The following is a 22,474-nucleotide window of genomic DNA, read 5'->3' on the forward strand; positions in this document are numbered from 1 at the left end:
TCCTCGACCTTTACAACCGTCTTTGGGTCGAGGGGGAGTTTCCGTCACAATGGCGGGAAAGCATTGTCATCCCCGTTTTGAAACCTGGAAAGAACCCTCTGGAGGTGGACAGCTACTGTCCCATTAGCCTCACCAATGTTCTTTGCAAGTTGCTTGAACGGATGGTGAACCGGCGCTTGAATTGGGTACTGGAGTCTCGGGGCCTTCTGGCTTCGTCTCAGGGTGGGTTCCGTAAAGGCCGCTCTGCCACCAACAATCTGGTGAGCCTGGATTCGGCCATCTGTACTGCCTTTGCCCGCCGTCAGCACCTGGTCGCTGTCTTTTTCGACATGCGGAAGGCGTACGATACGACATGGCGTCATCACATCCTATCTACGCTTCATGGATGGGGTCTTCGGGGTCCTCTGCCGATTTTTATCCGCAATTTTCTGTCGTATCGTACCTTCCGCATGCAAGTCGCGGCCTCATATAGTTCCTCCCACATCCAGGAGAACGGTGTGCCACAGGGTTCTGTTTTAAGTGTCTGCCTATTTTTAATCGCAATAAACGGGCTCGCTGCAGCGGTGGGAAATTCTGTCTCCGCTTCCCTGTATGCTGACGACTTCTGCCTTTACTACAGCTCTACTGGCATTGCAGCTGTTGAACGTCAGCTACAGGGCGCTATCCGCAGGGCGCAGTCTTGGGCTCTAGCACAAGGTTTCCAGTTTTCGGCTGCCAAGACCCGCGTTATGCATTTCTGCTGGCGCCGAACAGTCCATCCTGAACCGCGGCTTTATCTTGCCGACGAACTCCTTGCTGTCGATGAGACCCACAGGTATTTGGGTGTAGTTTTTGATGCCCAGCTGACTTGGCTGCCTCATATTCGGCAGCTTAAGCAGGCGTGTTGGCGGCATCTAAATGCTCTGAGATGCTTGAGCCACACCAGCTGGGGCACCAACCGATCTACCCTGTTACGGCTCTACCAGGCATTAATCCAGTCCCATCTGGATTATGGGAGCCTGGCTTATGGCTCTGCTTCCCCATCTGCATTGCGGGTGCTGGACCCAATACTACACCGTGGGATACGACTTGCCACTGGTGCCTTCCGCACCAGCCCAATGGACAGCATACTTGCGGAGGCAGGTGTCCCTCCATTGCGGCTCAGGCACCAAAATTTACTGGCCGCTTATGCTGCCCATGTTTTTAGCTTGCCCGGGCATCCAAACTATCGTCTCCTGTTCCCGCGATCGGTCGTCCATCTGCCAGAATGTCGGCCCCGGTCAGGTTGTACGATCGCGGTCCGCGTCAAAGAGCTTTTCTCCGGGCTTAGGTTTTTCACTGTTCCACCTCCTTTCCGGGCCACTTTGCGTACACCCCCATGGTGTGTTCCTCACCCTTGCCTTCGGCTCAACTTGGCACAGGGCCCGAAGGACTCAGTCCCTCCAGAGGCCTTCCGCCACCGCTTTTATTCCATCCTGGCCACGTATCGGGGCTCGCATTGTTTACACTGTCGGTTCGATGGTTGCTGGTCGTGTTGTGTATGCGCTAACTCTCGGGGACCATTCCGAACAACGTTCCTTGCCGGCTGGCTACAGCGTTTACACTGCTGAGCTGGTCGCCATCTTTCATGCCCTAGAGTATATCCGCTCCTGCTCAGGTGAGTCCTTCGTGATCTGTAGCGATTCCCTGAGCGGTTTACGAGCTCTCGACCAGTGTTTCCCTCATTCTCGTTTGGTGATGGCTATCCATGAGTCCCTGCATACTCTTGCTCATTGCGGCCGCTCTGTGGTCTTTGTGTGGACCCCCGGTCATGTCGGTATCCCGGGCAATGAACATGTTGACCGCATGGCCAAACAGGCCACCAGAGAACCCACTCTAGACATTGGCCTTCCGGAGACTGATTTGAGGACAGTCTTATGCCGCAAAGTTATCTCGCTTTGGGACGCTGAATGGCGCGGTCTGACCACCCCTAATAAACTCCGTGCCGTCAAGGAGATGACGGCTGTGTGGCACTCCTCCTTGCGAGTCTCTCGCAAGGAGTCTGTCGTCCTCTGCCGACTGCGTATTGGGCACACACGGATGACCCACGGCCACTTATTGCGTCGTGAGGACCCCCCTCTCTGTCGCTGCGGCTCGATATTGACAGTGGTCCACATTTTGTTGGACTGTCCACTTTTATCTGTGCTCAGGCAGACGTTCGCACTGCCTGGCACACTCTCTGCCCTTTTAATAGATGACTCTGCCATGGTGGACTTAGTTTTGCGTTTTATTCGGGCAGGGGGTTTTTATCGTTTAATCAGAGTGTTTATGTTTTTAGTGTTAATTCTGGCTTTTAGCCTCTGATTTTAACCTGAGTTTTTAATGTTTTCTTGGTGGTTGGCTTTTCCTCTTTTTTGTTTCTATGGTTGGCCAACCACCATCATGCTCTGTGTGTTTTTAGTTCGTCTTGTCTGGTCTTTGTCTCAGTTTCTCTTGTTCTGTGTCGTCTGTGCTCTATTCTGTTAATCACTTTTATTCTCTGTGGGTGTTTTTATCAATTGGAAAAAGGGACCGATGACCGTAGCAGTCTGGTCCCTTTAATCCCAACCAACCAAATGAGATACTGGAATCCATAAGGGCCTGAAGCACACTGCCATCAACCCCATATAAGTAAATACCAGAAAAACCAGTGATGCAGCTTTTCATGTATACAATGTAGATTTACAGCACAGATAAACCTAACTCACCACAAGATCAACAGATTCCAGAAGCATGAATAAATGCTACAATCTCACAGCCAACAGTGATGTGCTTGAGGTCTTTATGATTCTCAGCACCTAAAATGAATTACTGTATGATAAAATTCACAAATTAATATACTATAATTCATTCAGAAACCCACAAAATAGGTTTACTGTCAGTACAACTTTAACATATACTATGTCCGATCTAGTCCGCCCGGTTGGCTGTGCGGTTTAACGCACGGCTTTCCGGGTGTGAAAGAGTGGCTGGTCCCCAGCACGAATCTGTCAGGTGGACTTGTATCAAGGTGCGGTGAGCCGGCCAGTCTGTGGATGGTTTTTAGGCAGTTTTCCATCTGCCACGGCGAATGTGGGTTGGTTCCCCTTATTCTGCCTCAGCTACACTATGTCGGCGATTGGTGCAAAACAAGTTCTCCACGTATGCGTACACCACCATTACTCTACCACGCAAACATAGGGTTTACACTCGTCTGATGTGGGATGTTCCCTAGGGGGGTCCACCAGGGGCCAAACCGCACAATAACCCTGGGTTTGGTGTGGGGTGACGTGGACTGTGGTAGTCGTCGTGGGTTGTGGACCACTGTGGCTGTGGCGGGGATGGAGCCTCTCTGTCATTTCTAGGCCCCTGGTTAACATACAATACATACAGTACAATGTCCGATCTAATTTTGCTGCAGTATATAGTGAGATAATTAGCATATCTGAGGAGTTTGCTTTCATCTAGCAAGATTTATGCTGACTGAATAGGGATAAATGTCTGCCGCAGTGCGCTACCATGTGCTGGCACTGACATAAGCTTATAGTTGAGTGGCAAGGGCTAGCTGTGCACATCGTAAACCGTGCACATTGTTTATTAAATCTGTATGTGTTTGGTGCATAAGGCAATTACGTGATGTGAGTTGTATGTGTGTAAAAGCTCCTTAAAACATGCACAACTGAAGGTTTGCTCACGACCCTGATGCCAAGTTTCGTCTAAAGGTGCAGTCATGTGGTAGATTTAAGTGCCATATCTTTCAGATTGCAGCATCTGTGTTACATATAATGGTATTCAGAGAAAAATAACCAATAAATCTGCAAGGTATCGAAAGTTAGGGAGTTCATGTGCTCTTACATAGCAGCAGTTACTGATTCAGAGTAACATCTTGAAGGTGACAAAGCAATTCCTAAGGATCTGTTGAATTCAAATGACGGTCTTGTGTTACGAGTTTGGTCTTAAAATGTTGATTTCTCATAAAATATTATCATTGGGTATTCCAATGAATGCTGTTATATCTTTCATAGTGAGATGATAGCATCTACAAAAAATGTTCAGGATGAGCATGGTGGACTACGATGTGTGGCGACTGCAAAAACTTAGGTGTCAGCCTAACTGATGACCAGTGTATCTTGAAGTGCAGCCATGGACGAACATAGACTGTTAGGGTGAAACATCATGAAGAATTCACAGCATTTATGCAGGCGAGCATAGGCCGAGTAAACAAGTATCTGGGCTCGTGCTATTATCCGACTGGGTTCGGAGTCTGTATAGTCGAACTAGGAATGCTATGACTCCAGAGGCACTGCGGTCACATCACTTAGAGTGGAGTTGCGGATCACTCCAACTCTTGATGGTGAACAGCTCCTCATCCAACATACATGCACCTGGGGGGGGGGGGGGGGGATGCCAAATCCCTCCCCCTTTAAAAGGCATGTAGGGCCAACAATTCACAGGTCTGTGTTGGAGTTGGTGAGTCATGGGATGAGGGGTGACGGGAATCGCAGCCAGGTGTTCCACGTGGGCACTCTCCTCTGGGACATCGTGGACAAAGCTTGAAGCACCTGCGGACCAATTCTCCATCAGAGATGGGAGGTCAAAAACTTGTTTGCTGATTTGTGTTGTCTGTTGCTCAGTGTTACAAAGGCATAGTTGCATGGGTGCTCTGGCACAGACCACGAATAAAATGCCTCAAGCAGGGATGCCTGATTGCCAGCACAAGCTGATGAACAGGCATGCATTGTGTGCTCGATGGCCAAATTGGTTGTTGGCCAATAGATGTATCACCATGCCAGCACTTTCATATACCAAATCCCCTAATGGAATGAGTGTAACAACTGCAGAGTGCAACATCAAAATGATGGTGGAATAACAACACAGCAATTGTGAGCTCCTGTAGTGAGCAGCGGGATCCCACCTACAATGCTGAGCCTATCATGAAGTTTGAAATACATCTAGAGCACTAGGTCTGACCCTGCAGGATAATGCTCCAACCATTCTTGCTGGCTTGCTGTAATGATCTTCCACAAGATTGGATCCTGGGTTAGGCCACTGTGACTCCCCATGCTGCAAAAGGAAATTCATTGAAGATACTGTGAAGGCTCTGGTTCAGCACAATACAGATTGTCTTCTGCTGGTTAAAGTCGGTGTTGGGACCCACCTGTAAGTGTGACGAGACATCCACATTCACGTGCTGTGGGGTTGGTCTGTAGTGAATTTCTTAGGTATAATTACTCAGAAACAGTACCCAATGCCATAAACACTGCGGTATTTTAGCTGGAATCTAAGCCTGGAGACGAAATAATGAGATGTGCAGCTTTGGTCTCTAAGGAGATGGAACTTATTGCCATACAAGAAAACATGGAACTCTTTGGCACCATATGCAATCATGAGTGCCTCTTTCTCAATCCAAGGATAATTCCTCTGTGCTGCTCACAAATTCTTAGAGGCAAATACAATAGGCTGCTATGAGCCTTTGGGATTTTTGTGAGAGAACAGGGCACCAGTGTCATATTGAGACCTGTCAGTAGCCAGAGTCAAAGGTCTACTTGAAACGAATGTGGCGAAACATGGTGTGCAGTGGTGGTGTTGCTTCAATTTCTGGAATTCCAAGTAACATGCTACTAACCACACACACTACACCCTTTTCTTGTGAAGTTCAAAATAGTTCAAATGGCTCTGAGCACTATGGGACTTAACATCTATCGTCATCAGTCCCCTAGAACTTAGGACTACTTAAACCTAACTAACCTAAGGACATCACACAACACCCAGTCATCACGAGGCAGAGAAAATCCCTGACCCCGCCGGTAATCGAACCCGGGAACCCGGGTGCGGGAAGCGAGAACGCTACAGCACGACCACGAGCTGCGGACATTGTGAAGTTAATTCTGCAGATGGCAAATGTGAGTAGTCCATGGAATGAATTTTGTATATCAGTTTACCTTCCCTAAGAAATGACAGCAGCTTCCTAACATTCTTAGGAACTGGAAAATTTTCTATTGGCTCAATATACTGTGCTGTTGGAACAATACTGTCCTTATTTAGCACCCCCTAAGAATTGCACTCTAGGACCAAAAAAACTAAATTTTCCAGTTCAAAACACAGTGCATTGGCTAACAGTTGCTGAAAACTGCCAACAAATTTTGCAAATGCTGTTTCATTATGGGGCCAGAAACACAAATGTCATCCAAATAATTGACGCAGCATGGAATGTCTGTGATAAGTTTCTCAAGAAAGCACTGGAAGACACCTGGAGCTGAAGCTACTCCAAATAGCAATCAGACTGGTACATCCCAAAACAAGTATTTAGTACTAAAATCTGTCAGGACGTAGAGTCCAGAGGCAACTGCAAGTACGCATCTCTGAAATCAGCTTTGAAAAAATACTAACTGTCTGCCAACTTAGTCAACCATTCCTCAGGACACAGCGTTGGATAAAAATCTGTTACACTCTATGCATTGATTTGTGTGCTTGAAATCACAAAAAAATCCAACATCGCTATTGGGTTTCTGCACCATGACCACTGGGGCTCATTGGCTTGATGAAACTGGTGACGCTACCCCGAGACTTTGCCATCCGTCAAATTCTGCTGTCGCTTCATCTTGCATAGCAAATGTCACAGGGTGAACTCAACAGAACTTAGTTACTGCCAATGGCTTTAGTGTTACATGGGCTTCAGAATTGGTTGCTCTACCCAGTTCATTACAAAAAAGTAGGTCAAATGACAGCAGTAATGCATCCAAGTCCTGAACTGTCTGAGACACAAGGTTAACTTTATTGACCACTTCAAATACAAAAATGATGAAAGCATCTAGGCCACAAATATTTTCAGTAACTGTGAATTTACTACCAAAAGCATGAGCTCGTATAATGCATTTGTGTGTTTGGCTATGACTAGTAGTTGTCCCCACAAGGGAATCTGCTGCCCTCTATAAGATACATTTTTGCGCTGAGAGCACTGTAAGGGGACACTCCAACTGGTGGTAAGTATCAAGAATCTAAATTAGACTGGCTCAGGCCCCTATTTCTAATTGCAACTTCGTGCAACACCCAACTATCTCCAAGTCTGTTACGATATAGTGTGACTGTAGGCCCACTGACATGCTTGTGGGCTCAGTTGGAAACATGGGAATGTTGACCCACAACACCATTCGCTATCTTTTGCTGTGCACAGCTGCTAAATATAAAGTGGGCACAACCATTTGCAAAGAAGTAGGTTCATTGTCACCTCTAGCGTAATGAAAAGCAATGTGGGTGAGACTGCTGTCCAAGTGTGACACTTTAGAGGGATTGTGCTCTGTACTGTGATCTCAGTGACTCTTTCATCAGAGATTGAGAGTAGTCCAATGTGGTCCATGTCTGGCCTCATGATGTAGGAGAACCTCTTCTGTTACTTCCAATAGTTGTAAAACTACCATAGTAGTAGAGTATGGTGGTTTTTGTAGTAGTCTCGGTCAGTTAACACTTGAGTGGATGTGGGTGAGACTGCTGTCCAAGTGTGACACTTTAGAGGGATTGTGCTCTGTACTGTGATCTCAGTGACTCTTTCATCAGAGATTGAGAGTAGTCCAATGTGGTCCATGTCTGGCCTCATGATGTAGGAGAACCTCTTCTGTTACTTCCAATAGTTGTAAAACTACCATAGTAGTAGAGTATGGTGGTTTTTGTAGTAGTCTCGGTCAGTTAACACTTGAGTGGATGTGCCAGTTTTCATAACACAAGCAAGCACACAGTGTACTCTACACACATAAAAAGAACAATTGTCTTATGTCATCAAGATAAACACGTATGAGCAAAATCACAGTTTAATCGTAGTTTATTTAAACAACAATAAAATAAACTTATATGAAGTAAATCAATCTTTAATTAAACAATAATAAAATAAACTTTCATTGTATCACTATGTTGCTGTATACAAGTGTCACTCCCACAGTAATGACCCAGCCAGAGCATTAAACAGTGCAGTTGCATCAGATCCCAGTCAAACACTTATTTGATTACTAATTATCTCATAGACAGCAGCCTCATTGTGGGTTTGTGCTGCTAGCTTGGAATGTGGGTCATTTTCTTGCTCCTCAATTGTAAAACAACAATGGAATGGTACAACACAATGTTATTTGTGGGTGGCGCACTTTATACATAGGTATGCCCACTCCAGGGGTTAAAATTATAGCAGTGTTACCTGTACAATTCAGTTCAATTTATTAGTGTCCTTGTAGTACATCATCAAAATGACATAGGACTTGTCAGTAAACATTACAATTTGAAATACATGTACATGAAAATTTATAATTGAATTAACTTGTCACTTAGATATTACAATTTTAATAGAACTATAAGAACATTAACATAAAAATATACAAGTAGGATAACAACATATACAAAAAAAGCTAGTGATTCTCACATCAAAGATTATTTTCATTCTTACATTAACACTGTTTCACACTTTCATAGAAACAGCAAGTATTTAAATGTGATCAATTACACATATTTATTATGTCAGGGAAATATTAACTGCGCTTTTATTGTCAGTTATTCATAAACTCTTCAATACTGTAAAAAACTATTGTTCAATAACATGTTTTTTAATTCTCTTTTAAATATGTGCAGTTTTGGTATTATTTTTAGTTCTTTGGGGAGAGCACTGTAGAGGATTTTGGGTTGGTATAGTACATTTTTGTGATACATAGCTATTTTATGAATTTCTGTGTGGAAATCATTCCTATTCCTCGTTTCATAGTTGTGAAATTGTCTGCTTAATGTAGAAAATTCCTCGCATTCTTTTAAGAAACGTATGCTTTTATATATGTATAAGGATGGTAGTGTCATGATTTTTAATTCTTTGAAAGCATGCCTACAAAAGTCTCTATATCCTATACCTTTTATTATTCTGACTGCCTTCTTTTGTAGTCTAAATGAATGTTTTGTTAGACTGTTGTTCCCCCAAAACTGTACACCGTATCTTAATAAACTGTGCATGAATGAGAAATAAACACATAACATTGTTTTAATATTACGAGCTTTTAAGCATTCTAAGTATATAACATGTTTGACTTAATTTTTTGTTCAATGATAGTACATGCTTTTCCCATCTTAAGTGTTCATCAAATCATACTCCCAAGAATTTAGTGTATGATGCTTGTTCAGTCTTACACTTACCCAGTTCTACTGTAAGGTTAGTTTTTATTTTATTTGTAATATGTCTGAAGTTTATCCACTTTTTTTTGCGTTCACAGTGAGTCTGTTTTCATTAAACCATCCGTCTGCTTTGTTAATGTGACTTTTTCCTGTAAGTCAGCTTCACTATTTGCTTTAACAAACAAACTTGTATCGTCAGCAAACAGTACTGCCTCTGCTTCAGATAGTTGACTTGGTAGGTCATTGATAAATATTAAAAACAGTAATGGCCCTAATACAGATCCCTGGGGTACTCTGTACAAAACTCTCTCGAATCTTGATGAATATGCCCTATCTGCATGGCTTATCTCCACCTTCTGATACCTGTCCGACAGATATGATTCAAATCATATGTGGGCAACTCGATGTATCCCATAGGCATAAAACTTCCTAAGCAGTAACTTATGGTCGATGACATCAAAGGCCTTTGATAAGTCTGAAAACAATCCACAATTTAATTCCTTTCTATTTATGGAATTTAGAACAAGTTGCAAAAAACTGAAGATAGCTGTTTCAGTTGATTTATTTTTACGGAAACCATTTTGCGCATTAACCAATATTCTATTCATAATAAGAAATTTGTAGTCTATGATACATTATCCTTTCTATTATTTTTGAGAAACCTGACAACATTGATAAAGGCCTAAAGTTACTAACATCATATTTATCACCATTCTTGTAAAGTGGCTTTATAGTTGACATTTTAAGTTTTGATGGAAACACCCCTGTCTTAAAAGATTCATTTATAATTTCAGTGAGATGTGAGGCTATGTTTTTTGCACTTTGCTTATTGACTTTGTCAGGAATCCCATCACACCCACATGACATTTTATTTTCTAACTTATTTATAGCATTTAGTACCTCTGATTCAGTTGCTGGATAAAGGAACATAGTCATGTCATTCATGGGGATTTTTATCTTGCTATTGGAATTGCATTTAGTTTTAATTAAATTTATGGCTATATTTGTGAAATGTTTGTTAAATATATCGCCAATCTGAAGTGGGTCCTTAACAGTTTTACCCCCACTTTTAATGACAAAGCTGTTATCTTTTCTTTTGTGTCTACCTATATTTTTATTCATTACCTCCCAAGTTGATTTCATTTTGTTGTTACCTTTCTCAATATATATGAATCATTATCAAGCTTCTTAGCTGCAATTATTACTTTCTTGTACAGGCTTCTATAACATTTCACATGTGCTTTCAGTGCTACATTCTTCCTGGCTGATTTATTTAACTTTCTGAGAGTGTCTGATGACTTTCTAATCCCCTGTGTAACCCATGTTTTGGTTTTATATTTAGTTTTGACTCTTTTTATAGGAAAGGCAACATCGAAGCAGTGTTTGTAGCTTTCAAGGAATGAGTCAAACTTTGTGTTGACATCACCACTTGATTCACTACCCCAGTTGTTATTTTGCAGAATGTAATTAAAAATTCTTATGCTGTCATCATTTATAAATCTCTTAGGTGTGTTGAATACCATTCAGTTGTTACCTCATTTTGATCTCTTTGATTGCTTGTGTGATCAGTGTCATACTGTATTCTCTTAGAAACCAGAAGCAATGAACCATCTAGAAGCTGAATGAGCATAAGTAAAAGACATGTAACCTACGGAATATTTTTGTTCCACATCATTATCTTTCTGTCCACTATTTCAAAATAAATAGTGTTTATAGCGAAATTGAAACTGTCAATGTTTAGTTCAGGTTTTACTTGGAAATTGTTGATTTTTTAATGTAAAACATAAGAGTGTTGTAGTTAAAAATAAGAAAAAATTACAGATTTATCATATAGCACTAGAAAATGAAATTTCCTCACAAAAATGTAAAATTAAAAACACATTGCACAATGAAAACATATCAAACATCACTTCAGTACTTCTTTGAGCTTATATAAAACTTGTTTCTGTTATTTATAAACAGCTTTTGTACTTATCAATAATAATAGGAAACTCTTGCCTTTTGGTCATGAAGAAGAATGTTCTGCTGAGTACAAAATAACAACAATTCTTATATAATTTTTTTATGTTTGTTCATGTAAACTGTACTTGCATCAAAAGCAATTGCTTTGGTTGCATAAAAATGCAGAAGTTACTGAACCAACTAACTTTTATAACTTATAAAATTCAATTTATATTTTGTGGGGATATAAAATACCCAATGGACTAACACTGAATGATGTGCAGTTCTCATTATGTGCAACGCAAACAAAATAAAAAGAGACTTCTTTATTTCCCAGTTTCTCTTACATGCCCATTTGTGTATCTTTCCCTAGTAATGCTACCAATATTACTCATAATCTTATTATTTATTAATTTATTTATGTATATCGCAACTGTAGCTACTACGTTTTGACTTACCGCCTCAATGACATGGTCACTAAGCCTGAACAGTTGCTGATGGAGACCATCTCCACTGGTGTGACGTATCAGGTTTGGCCATCTGCCATTCATCTGGATACACATTTTTCATTGCAGCAATCATCTCTTCCAACTCCTGCATATAACGTCGGATCTGAATATGCTTATGCTTTAATCTGTACTGCCCTTTCTGGCATCAGCTGCACCACCAGATGTAAAGTTATGGAGTCAGTTTAGGAAGTGCTACAATGTTTAAAGTCAAAATTACATCTGTATGCTAACCCCTGTAAGTCAGTGAGCTATGCTTATGATGTTGATAGAACTGTAAGCAAGCAGTTACCATGTGCATTTGCTGACCATAGTAGTGTGTTAGTAATCGACACAGCTCTGGAAATTCTACTTTTTTTATATTCTGTAAGAGGCTGCAGTTTCCATGCTATGTCATACAAACAACTACTACTGCACCTTACCTGGCACTGCAACCTAAAATGGTGTAGTTAATTTTTCCACCTTTCTGTGGTATCATCAAAACCTGCAAATAGGGCTAGCTGAGCAGGGGACCAATAATGAATGTCATACCAATAATTACTAAGACAGAGTGTTCACCTTTGCAATCAGTGGGCAGTCCAATCCATTATCTTAGAACGAAGGCCAAATGATGAAATAAGTGGCTCGTGGTCAGTGACGGGTAGGGACTTTGTTCCATACAAAAGAACATAGAACTTTTAACATCAACAATGATAGCCAGCACCTAGTTTTCCACCTGAAAATAGTTTATTTGTGCCATCAAAAGCATGTTCAATGTGTAAGTGATGGGCTGCTTGGTGCCATGTGGGTTTTGATGTGATAGAACTGCATCAATGCTTCACTGGAATGCATCACAGGCCCCTGTTAATGGATTACCTTGTGTAAAAGGAGCCAAACAGGGTGTGCCATGGTATAGGTGCAAGTTCGTAGGTTGGCACTACGACACCGACGACAGCACCCTCTAGCCAGCGCCGTTCAGCTCTGGAGTGCCGCTGCAGATTCTACCCATTTGATGCTGAGGAGAAGACCTAGCAACATGTTTCTATTTCATAGTGGGTGAACCACTACTTGTAACTGTGTAACTTAATACATCTGGCTTCGCACGTACTTGCTCCTCAGTGCAAAGTTAGGTATTCACATTATCATGTATTCAGTTAATATTGTGATATAGTAAAACCATTTATAGGAGCAGTACCGAGAGATTTTCACCTTTTCCTGCTCCTACTCACTTCCTACATTTGGCCTACCCATTCAGTTTACAGGAACAGACCCACGCGTCACCTTCCAGGCAAGATACAAAACAGGGAGTGGATCAAAAACACTGTTTGAGAGACTGAAAAGGTCATTTACAGTCTGCAGACCACATGCATCTGAGCCTTTTTAGTGAAGTCGGTTAAAGGGGATGGCAGGTGTGTACATGCTGGTGAATGAACTTATCATAATAAGAAATCTTACTCAAAAAGGACTGGAGCTCCTTCAGGTTTGATTTGGGTGCTGGCAGGTTGACTATGAATTTGACGTGTTAGTTAGTAGGGATGAGGCCATCTTTGCTAAGCACTTGTTCCAAAAACTACACCTTCACAGCAAAAGGACTACATTATTCCAACTTGTAAGAAGGGCCATTCCTCAGAAGGCATTGGAAAACCATCTATAGATTTCGCAAATGCTCCTTTCACATGGAACCTGTGACCCAGATGTCATCAAGGTAGTTGACACAACAAGGGAGCTCCTAAATCCGAAGCTCGAAATACCTTTGATAAATTCCTGGGCCCGACAAAACTCCAAAGTGCAAGCAGATAAGGGCAAACAGTGGTAGAGGCCAAATGGGGTGTTGAACACCAAGAAGTGCTGAGAAACGTATCCAATGGGAAATGCAGGCATGTGGCACAAAAATCAATATGGGGAAAATGCTGGTTCCCTGACAACTTCACCAACAACTCCTCCAGACACAGAATGGGACATGAGTCCATAGCACATTGCGCTTTGATCATTGTTTAAAATTGCTGCAAAGGCGCATGGCGCAGTCTGGCTTCTGAATCACTACCAAAGGGGTGGCCCCTACGCTATACGAAACAGCAGAAATGACACAGAGTGCCTACCCATGCTGCAACTTGGTCATGACCTTATCACAAAAGGCGAAGGGAATGCAGTGGGGGTGACAAAATTTAGGTATTGCTGACAGCTTAAGGGAGACATGGCCTCGGCACTTTGTCTGACCCAAGGCATTTTCAAACAGCTGGTCATACTACCATAGTAAAGAGTCCAAATCATGGAAGGGGAACCGGTTGGGAGACTAAGTGGACTTTGTCAATGACCTGCAACCCAAAAGTGGAAAAGGCATCCAGCCAAAAAAAATATTTTGCACCAACAGTTACTTTACCACCAACAGCGTAAGTTGCCGTTCCACATTCTTATAACACGGTGAGATGAAGAATAACCCTTGCAATGGAATACATTGTTTACTATAAGATACCAACTGATGTAGTGGTCATTGCAATGCAGGGCAGCTCAAGGGCTTGTATGTGCCTAAGTTAATTAGGCTCACCATTTTCCCTGTGTCTACTTGGAACTCAATCAGCTGCCTATTGATGACCAACATAAGCAGAATACACCGGGACGATGCTTGTGGAGTATATTACACAGTCTCTGAGCCCAGGGAAAGCAGTGGGGACTCTGATGACTGATCTGCAGCTCGCCAACTGTCACAAACTGGTGCCAAATGAAATGGCTTACTTTCTGGCATAACCCACACGTGGCATCTATGTACACGCAGTCCTATCTAATATGCACCAATTAAAATTGGAACAGGATCGATAATTTGCCCATTGAATGGAAACTGATGCAGAAGGGGAGTGAGACAAAAAGACTGAAAACTGTTGCAAGCAAGGAACGTGGCTCTTCAACTTACTTATACCTCCCAAACTTGCCACATGTGAAGATGGTCAGCACCAAGACATTACTGCACTCAAGTTGTTTAAGCTGTCATCATACAGTGGCTCAGTGGAAGGAAAGGTCACTTGACTGACCTCTTGGGAAACTAAGGGCTATTTACCACATGTATCCAACTTTACCATCTGCCAGTTGTTGGGAAGTATGTCCCTTGCCATTGCCATAAGTTCATGTGGTTCAGCAATCTGGGCAATTTTATTTAAGGAAACATCAGACAAGGCCAATGCCCTAATTTGGACCTCAGAGTTGGGTGCTAATTGGACAATCATTTCCCTAGTTAGTATATGGTAGTACATTGAGGTCTCTGAAACTGAGACTTGCAAGAGAGACTTTGCAGGTTAGTGATCCAGGTAGCATGTGACTGACGAGTGTGGTTGTGGTGCTGGTAAACTGCAATCATACCAACACCTCATGGGTTTGATGCCAAAAATACTGCTTGAGCAAGTGACAGGGTTTCACAAAGTTAAGTTTTTCATGCTTGGCAGAGAGCTTCAAATTTTGTATGATTTTGTACAACCACATGCTGGTGGGCAATAATAAGATGGCCTTATCAGCTGGACTGACAATAGTACTACCTGTCAGTGTAACAATATCCAGCAAAAAACATCTGGATTAGTGGTTTTGCTCATATGATGCTCTGCACGTGCTGTTCATGGTAGTTTTCCTCACTACTCTGTTGCGGCTGCCAGGGATACTAAGGTAGTGATATTGGACGCTGTGGTCTGGTGTGAGGTCAGTGCTCTAATTCATACTGAAGGTGTTCAGTTGTGTTCAGGTTGGGACTCTGGGTAGGCCAGTCTATTTCAGGAATGTTACTGTCCACAAAAGAAAAAAAGGTTCAAATGACTCTAAGCACTATGAGACTTAACATCTGAGGTCATCAGTCCCCTAGACTTAGAACTACTTAAATGTAACTGACCTAAGGACATCACACACTTCCATGCCCGAGGCAGGATTTGAACCTGCGACCATAGCAGCAGCGCGGTTCCGGACTGAAGTGCCTGGAACCGCTCGGCCACAGCTACTGTCCACAAACAAATGCCTTGAAGATTCTGCTTTATGATGGGATGCATTGTAATGCTGATGCAAAGATTCATCGCCTCCAAACTGTTTCTCTGTTGTACACAGTACACAATGCTATAAAATGTCTTACTATCCTTGCACATTTAGTATCTTATTAAGTGCCATAGGGGACCACACCATAACCATGAAAATCACTCCATACCATAACGTCACGTCCTTTCTACTTCACTGTTGGCACTACACCTGATGCCATCCTTTCTACTTCACTGTTGGCACTACACCTGATGCCATGTAATGTTCTCCAGGCATTCGCAAAACACAAACCCTTTCACTTGATTGCCACAGGATATAGCACTATTCATCCATCCAAATCACTCATTTCCAGTCATCTGCTGTCCTGTGATGCCACTCTTTGCACCATCTCTAGCGACTCTCAGCACAGACTACAGAAATGTGCGGCTTATGAGGATTCGCTCGGTCATTGTAACCCATTCTTTTTAACTTCCTATGCACAGTCATTGTGCTAGATGGACTACTTGTAGCACTTTGGAATCCATGAGTGATTCCTTTTACTGATTTTGTGTGATTTTTTTAAAACTACCCTCCGCAATGTCCAGAAGTCCCTGCAGAACTGATTTAAGCTGGGAGAGGGAGGGGAAATTAAAATTAAAAATCATGTAAAAACTTAAAGTAAATCGGTCACAAACGTTTTGAGATTTTTGCTAATGATGTGTCCTCCTTCTATATTATTGTCTATTTATTTCTAATATCACATATATTTAAAAAATGTGTACCTGTACTGTACGTCTATCTGAATGTTTATTAGAGTATGACGTAAAAATTTGCACTAAATCAATCAATAACTTTTTGAGATTTTTGGTAACAATATTAAATGACGATTTATCTTTCTATAGTAGTATAGATTGTTTACATGCATTCTTTTTCTAAGCGTTTATTCATGAGCCCTTCCCTTCTCTCTGAAAAATTCACATTTCCTTTTTATACTGGCTTTTGTTTGTCAGTCTTCAGATTTTTTGCTTTCTGCTCTTTGCATTTCAGTTCCCTTGCCTTTCACATTGCTCTCTGTTTCCAAACTGAATTCTGGAAGAAGACACCTGTCCGTTTTCAGTTTTTTCTGTGGTTGTGCATTCCATCATTTATTTCCAATCCAGCATTTGGATTCAGGTATATATTGTCCCTTACAGTTAATTCCTAGCTTTTGATGAACAATTAATGTATCCCCCCCCCCCCCCCATCTCACCCCTCTATTCTCTCTCTCTCTCTCTCTCTCTCTCTCTCTCTCTCTCTCTCTCTCTCCATCTCTCTCTCTCTCTCCCATCCCCCCACTCCCCTCCATCCATCTGACACATATTTTGTTTGGCAGTCGCCTCTCTAAGTACTTCATGAATTTGTAGTCTTCCAAGTATATAATAATATGACATGGAGACATATTGCAGTACATGTTCATTTTCTGGTCTGTATTGCTGTAGAGGAAAAATACGTACTTCCATCATGTATGATATATTGATTTACTATGTAGGAGACTCATCAGTATAAATAATGTAACAGAGACGCACACATAGGTTCAGAAACCTAAATTAATTTTAATTTACAACCACCTGTACAAGTATACCATGTCACTATCCAAATATAGCTGTATCATAATTTAAAAGTTCCATGACCAAATAGTAACAGTTTTTTAATAAGTTTTTTTACAAAGATTTATCTTTCAGTAAACCTACTTCCATGCTATAAAAGTTTGTCACTTTTAATGTATTGTAAATTTTTGTCGGCACATACTGTGGAGTTTGGGCATAGAGATTTAATCTGTGAGAGGAAAATTTTAAATATCTTTCAAGACACAAAGGAATTAATGACATTAGCTTCCAGTGGGCATTGATTTAAATCACTGGGGAAAGTTGAAAATTTATGCCAGGCTGGGGTTCAAACCCGGGTCTCCTGCTTACTAGGCAGATGTGCTGATCGTGCACCAACCAGACACAGTGGTCATCACAACTGCAAGGACTATCCTAGCCCATCTCCTATCAGACCCAAATCTCAACTTATCCACACACTACTGATGTAGTGCCGCTTGCCCATTATTCTCATTACTTGTTGATTCCTGTAAGAGTTCAAGCGTGGTATGCATCCACACTGAAGTGATCAACTGGTTATCTTTACCTTAGTTACATATGTGGTGTCTGTTCTTTCAGATGTGTCTTGTAAATACACATGATAATTAAAATAGTTGGATGCTTAAATAGTGGTTGACAAAAATTCTTAGGCTTACTGTTACTCATATTTCCTATAATTGTGTGCTTTTTTTTAAAGTAATAATACACTCCTGGAAATTGAAATAAGAACACCGTGAATTCATTGTCCCAGGAAGGGGAAACTTTATTGACACATTCCTGGGGTCAGATACATCACATGATCACACTGACAGAACCACAGGCACATAGACACAGGCAACAGAGCATGCACAATGTCGGCACTAGTACAGTGTATATCCACCTTTCGCAGCAATGCAGGCTGCTATTGTCCCATGGAGACGATCGTAGAGGTGCTGGATGTAGTCCTGTGGAACGGCTTGCCATGCCATTTCCACCTGGCGCCTCAGTTGGACCAGCGTTCGTGCTGGACGTGCAGACCGCGTGAGACGACGCTTCATCCAGTCCCAAACATGCTCAATGGGGGACAGATCCGGAGATCTTGCTGGCCAGGGTAGTTGACTTACACCTTCTAGAGCACGTTGGGTGGCACGGGATACATGCGGACGTTCATTGTCCTGTTGGAACAGCAAGTTCCCTTGCCGGTCTAGGTATGGTAGAACGATGGGTTCGATGACGGTTTGGATGTACCGTGCACTATTCAGTGTCCCCTCAACGATCACCAGTGGTGTACGGCCAGTGTAGGAGATCGCTCCCCACACCATGACGCCGGGTGTTGGCCCTGTGTGCCTCGGTCGTATGCAGTCCTGATTGTGGCACTCACCTGCACGGCGCCAAACACGCATACGACCATCATTGGCACCAAGGCAGAAGCGACTCTCATCGCTGAAGACGACACGTCTCCATTTGTCCCTCCATTCACGCCTGTCGCGACACCACTGGAGGCGGGCTGCACGATGTTGGGGCGTGAGCAGAAGACGGCCTAACGGTGTGCGGGACCGTAGCCCAGCTTCATGGAGACGGTTGCGAATGGTCCTCACCGATACCCCAGGAGCAACAGTGTCCCTAATTTGCTGGGAAGTGGCGGTGCAGTCCCCTACGGCACTGCGTAGGATCCTACGGTCTTGGCGTGCATCCGTGCGTTGCTGCGGTCCGGTCCCAGGTCGACGGGCACGTGCACCTTCCGCCGACCACTGGCGACAACATCGATGTACTGTGGAGACCTCACGCCCCACGTGTTGAGCAATTCGGCGGTACATCCACCCGGCCTCCCGCATGCCCACTATACGCCCTCGCTCAAAGTCCGTCAACTGCACATACGGTTCACGTCCACGCTGTCGCGGCATGCTACCAGTGTTAAAGACTGCGATGGAGCTCCGTATGGCACGGCAAACTGGCTGACACTGACGGCGGCGGTGCACAAATGCTGCGCAGCTAGCGCCATTCGACGGCCAACACCGCGGTTCCTGGTGTGTCCGCTGTGCCGTGCGTGTGATCATTGCTTGTACAGCCCTCTCGCAGTGTCCGGAGCAAGTATGGTGGGTCTGACACACCGGTGTCAATGTGTTCTTTTTTCCATTTCCAGGAGTGTATTTTATACACACTACTTGCATTCTCTCAAAAGATATTCCATATCATACAATGGACTAAAGTAGTTGTGATAAACAACTTTTTTTGTGGCCATGTCACTTGTGTAGAGCTAAATTGTCATTTTAAGTGCAAGACTGTTTAACATGTTTGCTAAGTAGGTTGTGGGTGAAGACCATGATCATTTTTTCCCTAAAAATATTCCAAGAATTTGGTAGAATCCACAGTCATTAATTTATTTTCAACAGTTCCTGCTTCTCTGTCTACTATATTGAGCAGTAATATGCTAGTAACCATTTTTTGTAGTGTGGGATTCCATAACATTTGTGGTTGTTGTGATTTCTTTTTGTAGTATAAAAACACTATTATATTATGTTACAATAAATAAATAGCAGTACTGATAGCATAATTTTGAATGCAAACACTTTAGCAATTGAAATTCAGTTATGTAATTAGTGGTGTGCTTGTTCACACAGTTGTGTTAATTAAATATCTAGGCATAATGTTATAAAGCAACATGAAATGAAACGAGCATGAAAAGTTGGTTGTATGGAAGGTGGAAAGTTGACATTGGTTTATTGCGAGAACTCTGAGAAAATGTAGCTCATTTATAACACTTCTGCACAACACTGTCAAGTTCTGCTCGAGTGTTTTGGGTCTCCACCAGGTCAGATTAAAGGATGAAATTGAAGCAATACATAGGTATGCCGCTAAGTCCAGTCATGCCACAAGTATTATGAAAGTGCTCCATGAACATAAATAAGATCCCTGGAGGGAAGATGATGTTCTTCTTGGCAATCCTGCTGAGAAGGCTTAGAGAACTGCCATATACAAAAAAAAAAAACTGCAGAACAATCCTACTTCCAGCAACATACACCTTGAATGAGATTTTCACAGTGCAACGGAGTGTGCGCTGATATGAAACTTCTTGGCAAATTAAAACTGTGTGCCGGACCGAGACTCAAACTTGGGACCTTAGTCTTTCTTGGGCAAGCGCTCTACCAACTGAGCTATCCAAGCACGACTCACGACCCGTTCTCACAGCTTCAATTCTGCCAGTACCTCATCTCCTACTTTCCAAACATCACAGGAGCTCTTCTGCGAACCTTGCAGAACTAGCACTCATGGAAGAAAGGATGTGGTGGAGACATGGCTTAGCCTTTCTTCCAGGAGTGCTAGTTCTGCATGGTTCGCAGAAGAGCTTCTGTGAAGTTTGGAAAGTAGGAGACGAGGTACTGGCAGAATTGAAGCTGTGAGGACGGGTTGTGAGTCATGCTTGAGTAGCTCAGTTGGCAGAGCGCTTGCCCGCGAAAGGCAAATGTCCCGAGTTAGAGTCTCAGTCCGGCACACAGTTTTAATCTGTCAGGAAATTTCAACATAAATCTTGCATAAGAACCACAAAAGCAAGATAAGAGAAATCATTGCTCGTATTGAAGCATATGGGCAGTCATTTTTCACCTTGTTCAGTTAGTAAGTGTACAGGAAGGAGGATGAGTAACTGTGATAGAAAATAGGCTCTGCCATACTTTGTATGCTGGCTTGCAGAATACGTACACATATGTAGCTGGGGGTGTGTATGCCGATGTAGATGTAGATGAAGCCTACAAGTGTTTGTCTTATCATTTATATTTCCACTATGAATGGCAGTTAATTACACCTACATCACCAGGTGAATTTATTTGTAAATTAACATAACATAGATGTTGGTTTTATGTGTACACTTTTCTAAATTTTCTAGTGTATGATATGAAATTTTTTTTCAGAATATCATAAACCTAACATCAACATACATGCTATGTAAAGTATAAAATAAATCCAGCTGATGATGGAGGTATAATTACAGTGTACATTTATTTTTATTTTTTCAAATTAGAAAATTATATATATACAAGACCAACATGTTACATTAATTTTAAAATGAATTGACAATTATTGTGCTACATTTCTCCAAAATGCATAGTGGCTGTATAAAGAAAGTGCCAAATTAAATTGACAAGCCAGTGTAGTCTGTTTGCATAAATTTTTGTATTTGTAGAATAAGTCATATTAATTGTACTGTAAAATAACACACAAAAAACAAATATAAGTCAGTGCTCAGATTTGAAGTACTACTTCTAAAAAGAAAATTTTAGTTATAAATATTGAGAATTTAGTGAATCTTAAGTGAAAGGCTAAATTATACAACTAATTGTTTCCTTTTCTTTTTTTTAGGTTCTTCATCACCACTGGATCAAAGATCACAGCACAGATACCGTATTCAAAGCAGTGTTAATTTCATCTGTTACATACTTATTACTTGCATTGTATCACGGATATAGAAAACTTTTACATGAGTTTTCACATTCAGTAGAAAAAACACAGTATTCTACTAATATCCAAAGAATTAAAGGACATACTTGTGCATTATGCTTGGAAGAATTAGCCAGTCCATCAGCAACAACATGTGGTCATGTGTTTTGTTGGTCCTGTATTTTGGAGTGGCTGAAATCACAGGAACAGTGCCCTGTATGCAAAGATGGTGTAACTCCTAACAGAGTGATAATGCTACAGAATTTTCCATGAGCTAAAATTTGATTACTTCTTTAATTATTGAGGATTGACAGTTTATAAACAATGCCATTCATAATGATTGTGATGTGATGAGATTACATATGTCTCTAGTCCACTTCCTTCTGTACATGGAAAATGCTGTTCATAATTAAAATTAAACATCCAGTTTTTCAGTTCTTTGCTTCCTGGAAGTATATCACCTGAATAACCCCTGTTCTCTGTTAGTAATCAAAGCTGTAAACATTTATCCACTCTCCCTAAAATTTCAGCACAGTGGATTGATGATTAGATTAGATTAGATTAGATTGACTTTCATTCCAATTGATCCGTAGCGAGGAGGTCCTCCAGGATGTAGAACATGTCAGAAAAGCAATAATACCGATAAATATTTACAACTGAAACAAATAAGCTAATGTACCTTCCACAGGTCCCAAGTGGAATGCTCATCATTTTTTTTAAATGAACGCTATAAGAAAGTATCATTTTACAAACAGTCATTTACTAACATCACATTAATGCGATGAATTTAAAATTTTAAAAAAATGTTTTTTTATTTATAAGGTAATAAACATATAATAGAAATATATAGAAGTTGAAAGATACCAGGGTATAGTGACTGCATGACTAGCTTGATTGTATGTGCAAAAAATAATG

General features: G+C 41.7%; 1 protein-coding gene across 3 annotated transcripts in view; it reads left to right on the forward strand.

Annotated features, from left to right (window-relative positions):
- The window catches only part of LOC126470663 (peroxisome biogenesis factor 10-like), a 123,382-nt gene extending 101,385 nt beyond the window's left edge, over nt 1–21,997 (forward strand). For all 3 annotated transcript variants that reach the window (XM_050098654.1, XM_050098655.1, XM_050098657.1), the window contains exon 5: nt 21,482–21,997. In XM_050098654.1, the coding sequence (XP_049954611.1) occupies nt 21,482–21,832 (351 nt within the window). In that variant the 3' untranslated portion in view covers nt 21,833–21,997. The remainder of the gene's footprint in view (nt 1–21,481) is intronic.
- The last annotated feature ends 477 nt before the right edge of the window (nt 21,998–22,474 follow it).

The sequence above is a fragment of the Schistocerca serialis genome, chromosome 3 (assembly GCF_023864345.2).
Source record: "Schistocerca serialis cubense isolate TAMUIC-IGC-003099 chromosome 3, iqSchSeri2.2, whole genome shotgun sequence".
In the NCBI taxonomy this organism is placed as follows: domain Eukaryota; kingdom Metazoa; phylum Arthropoda; class Insecta; order Orthoptera; family Acrididae; genus Schistocerca; species Schistocerca serialis.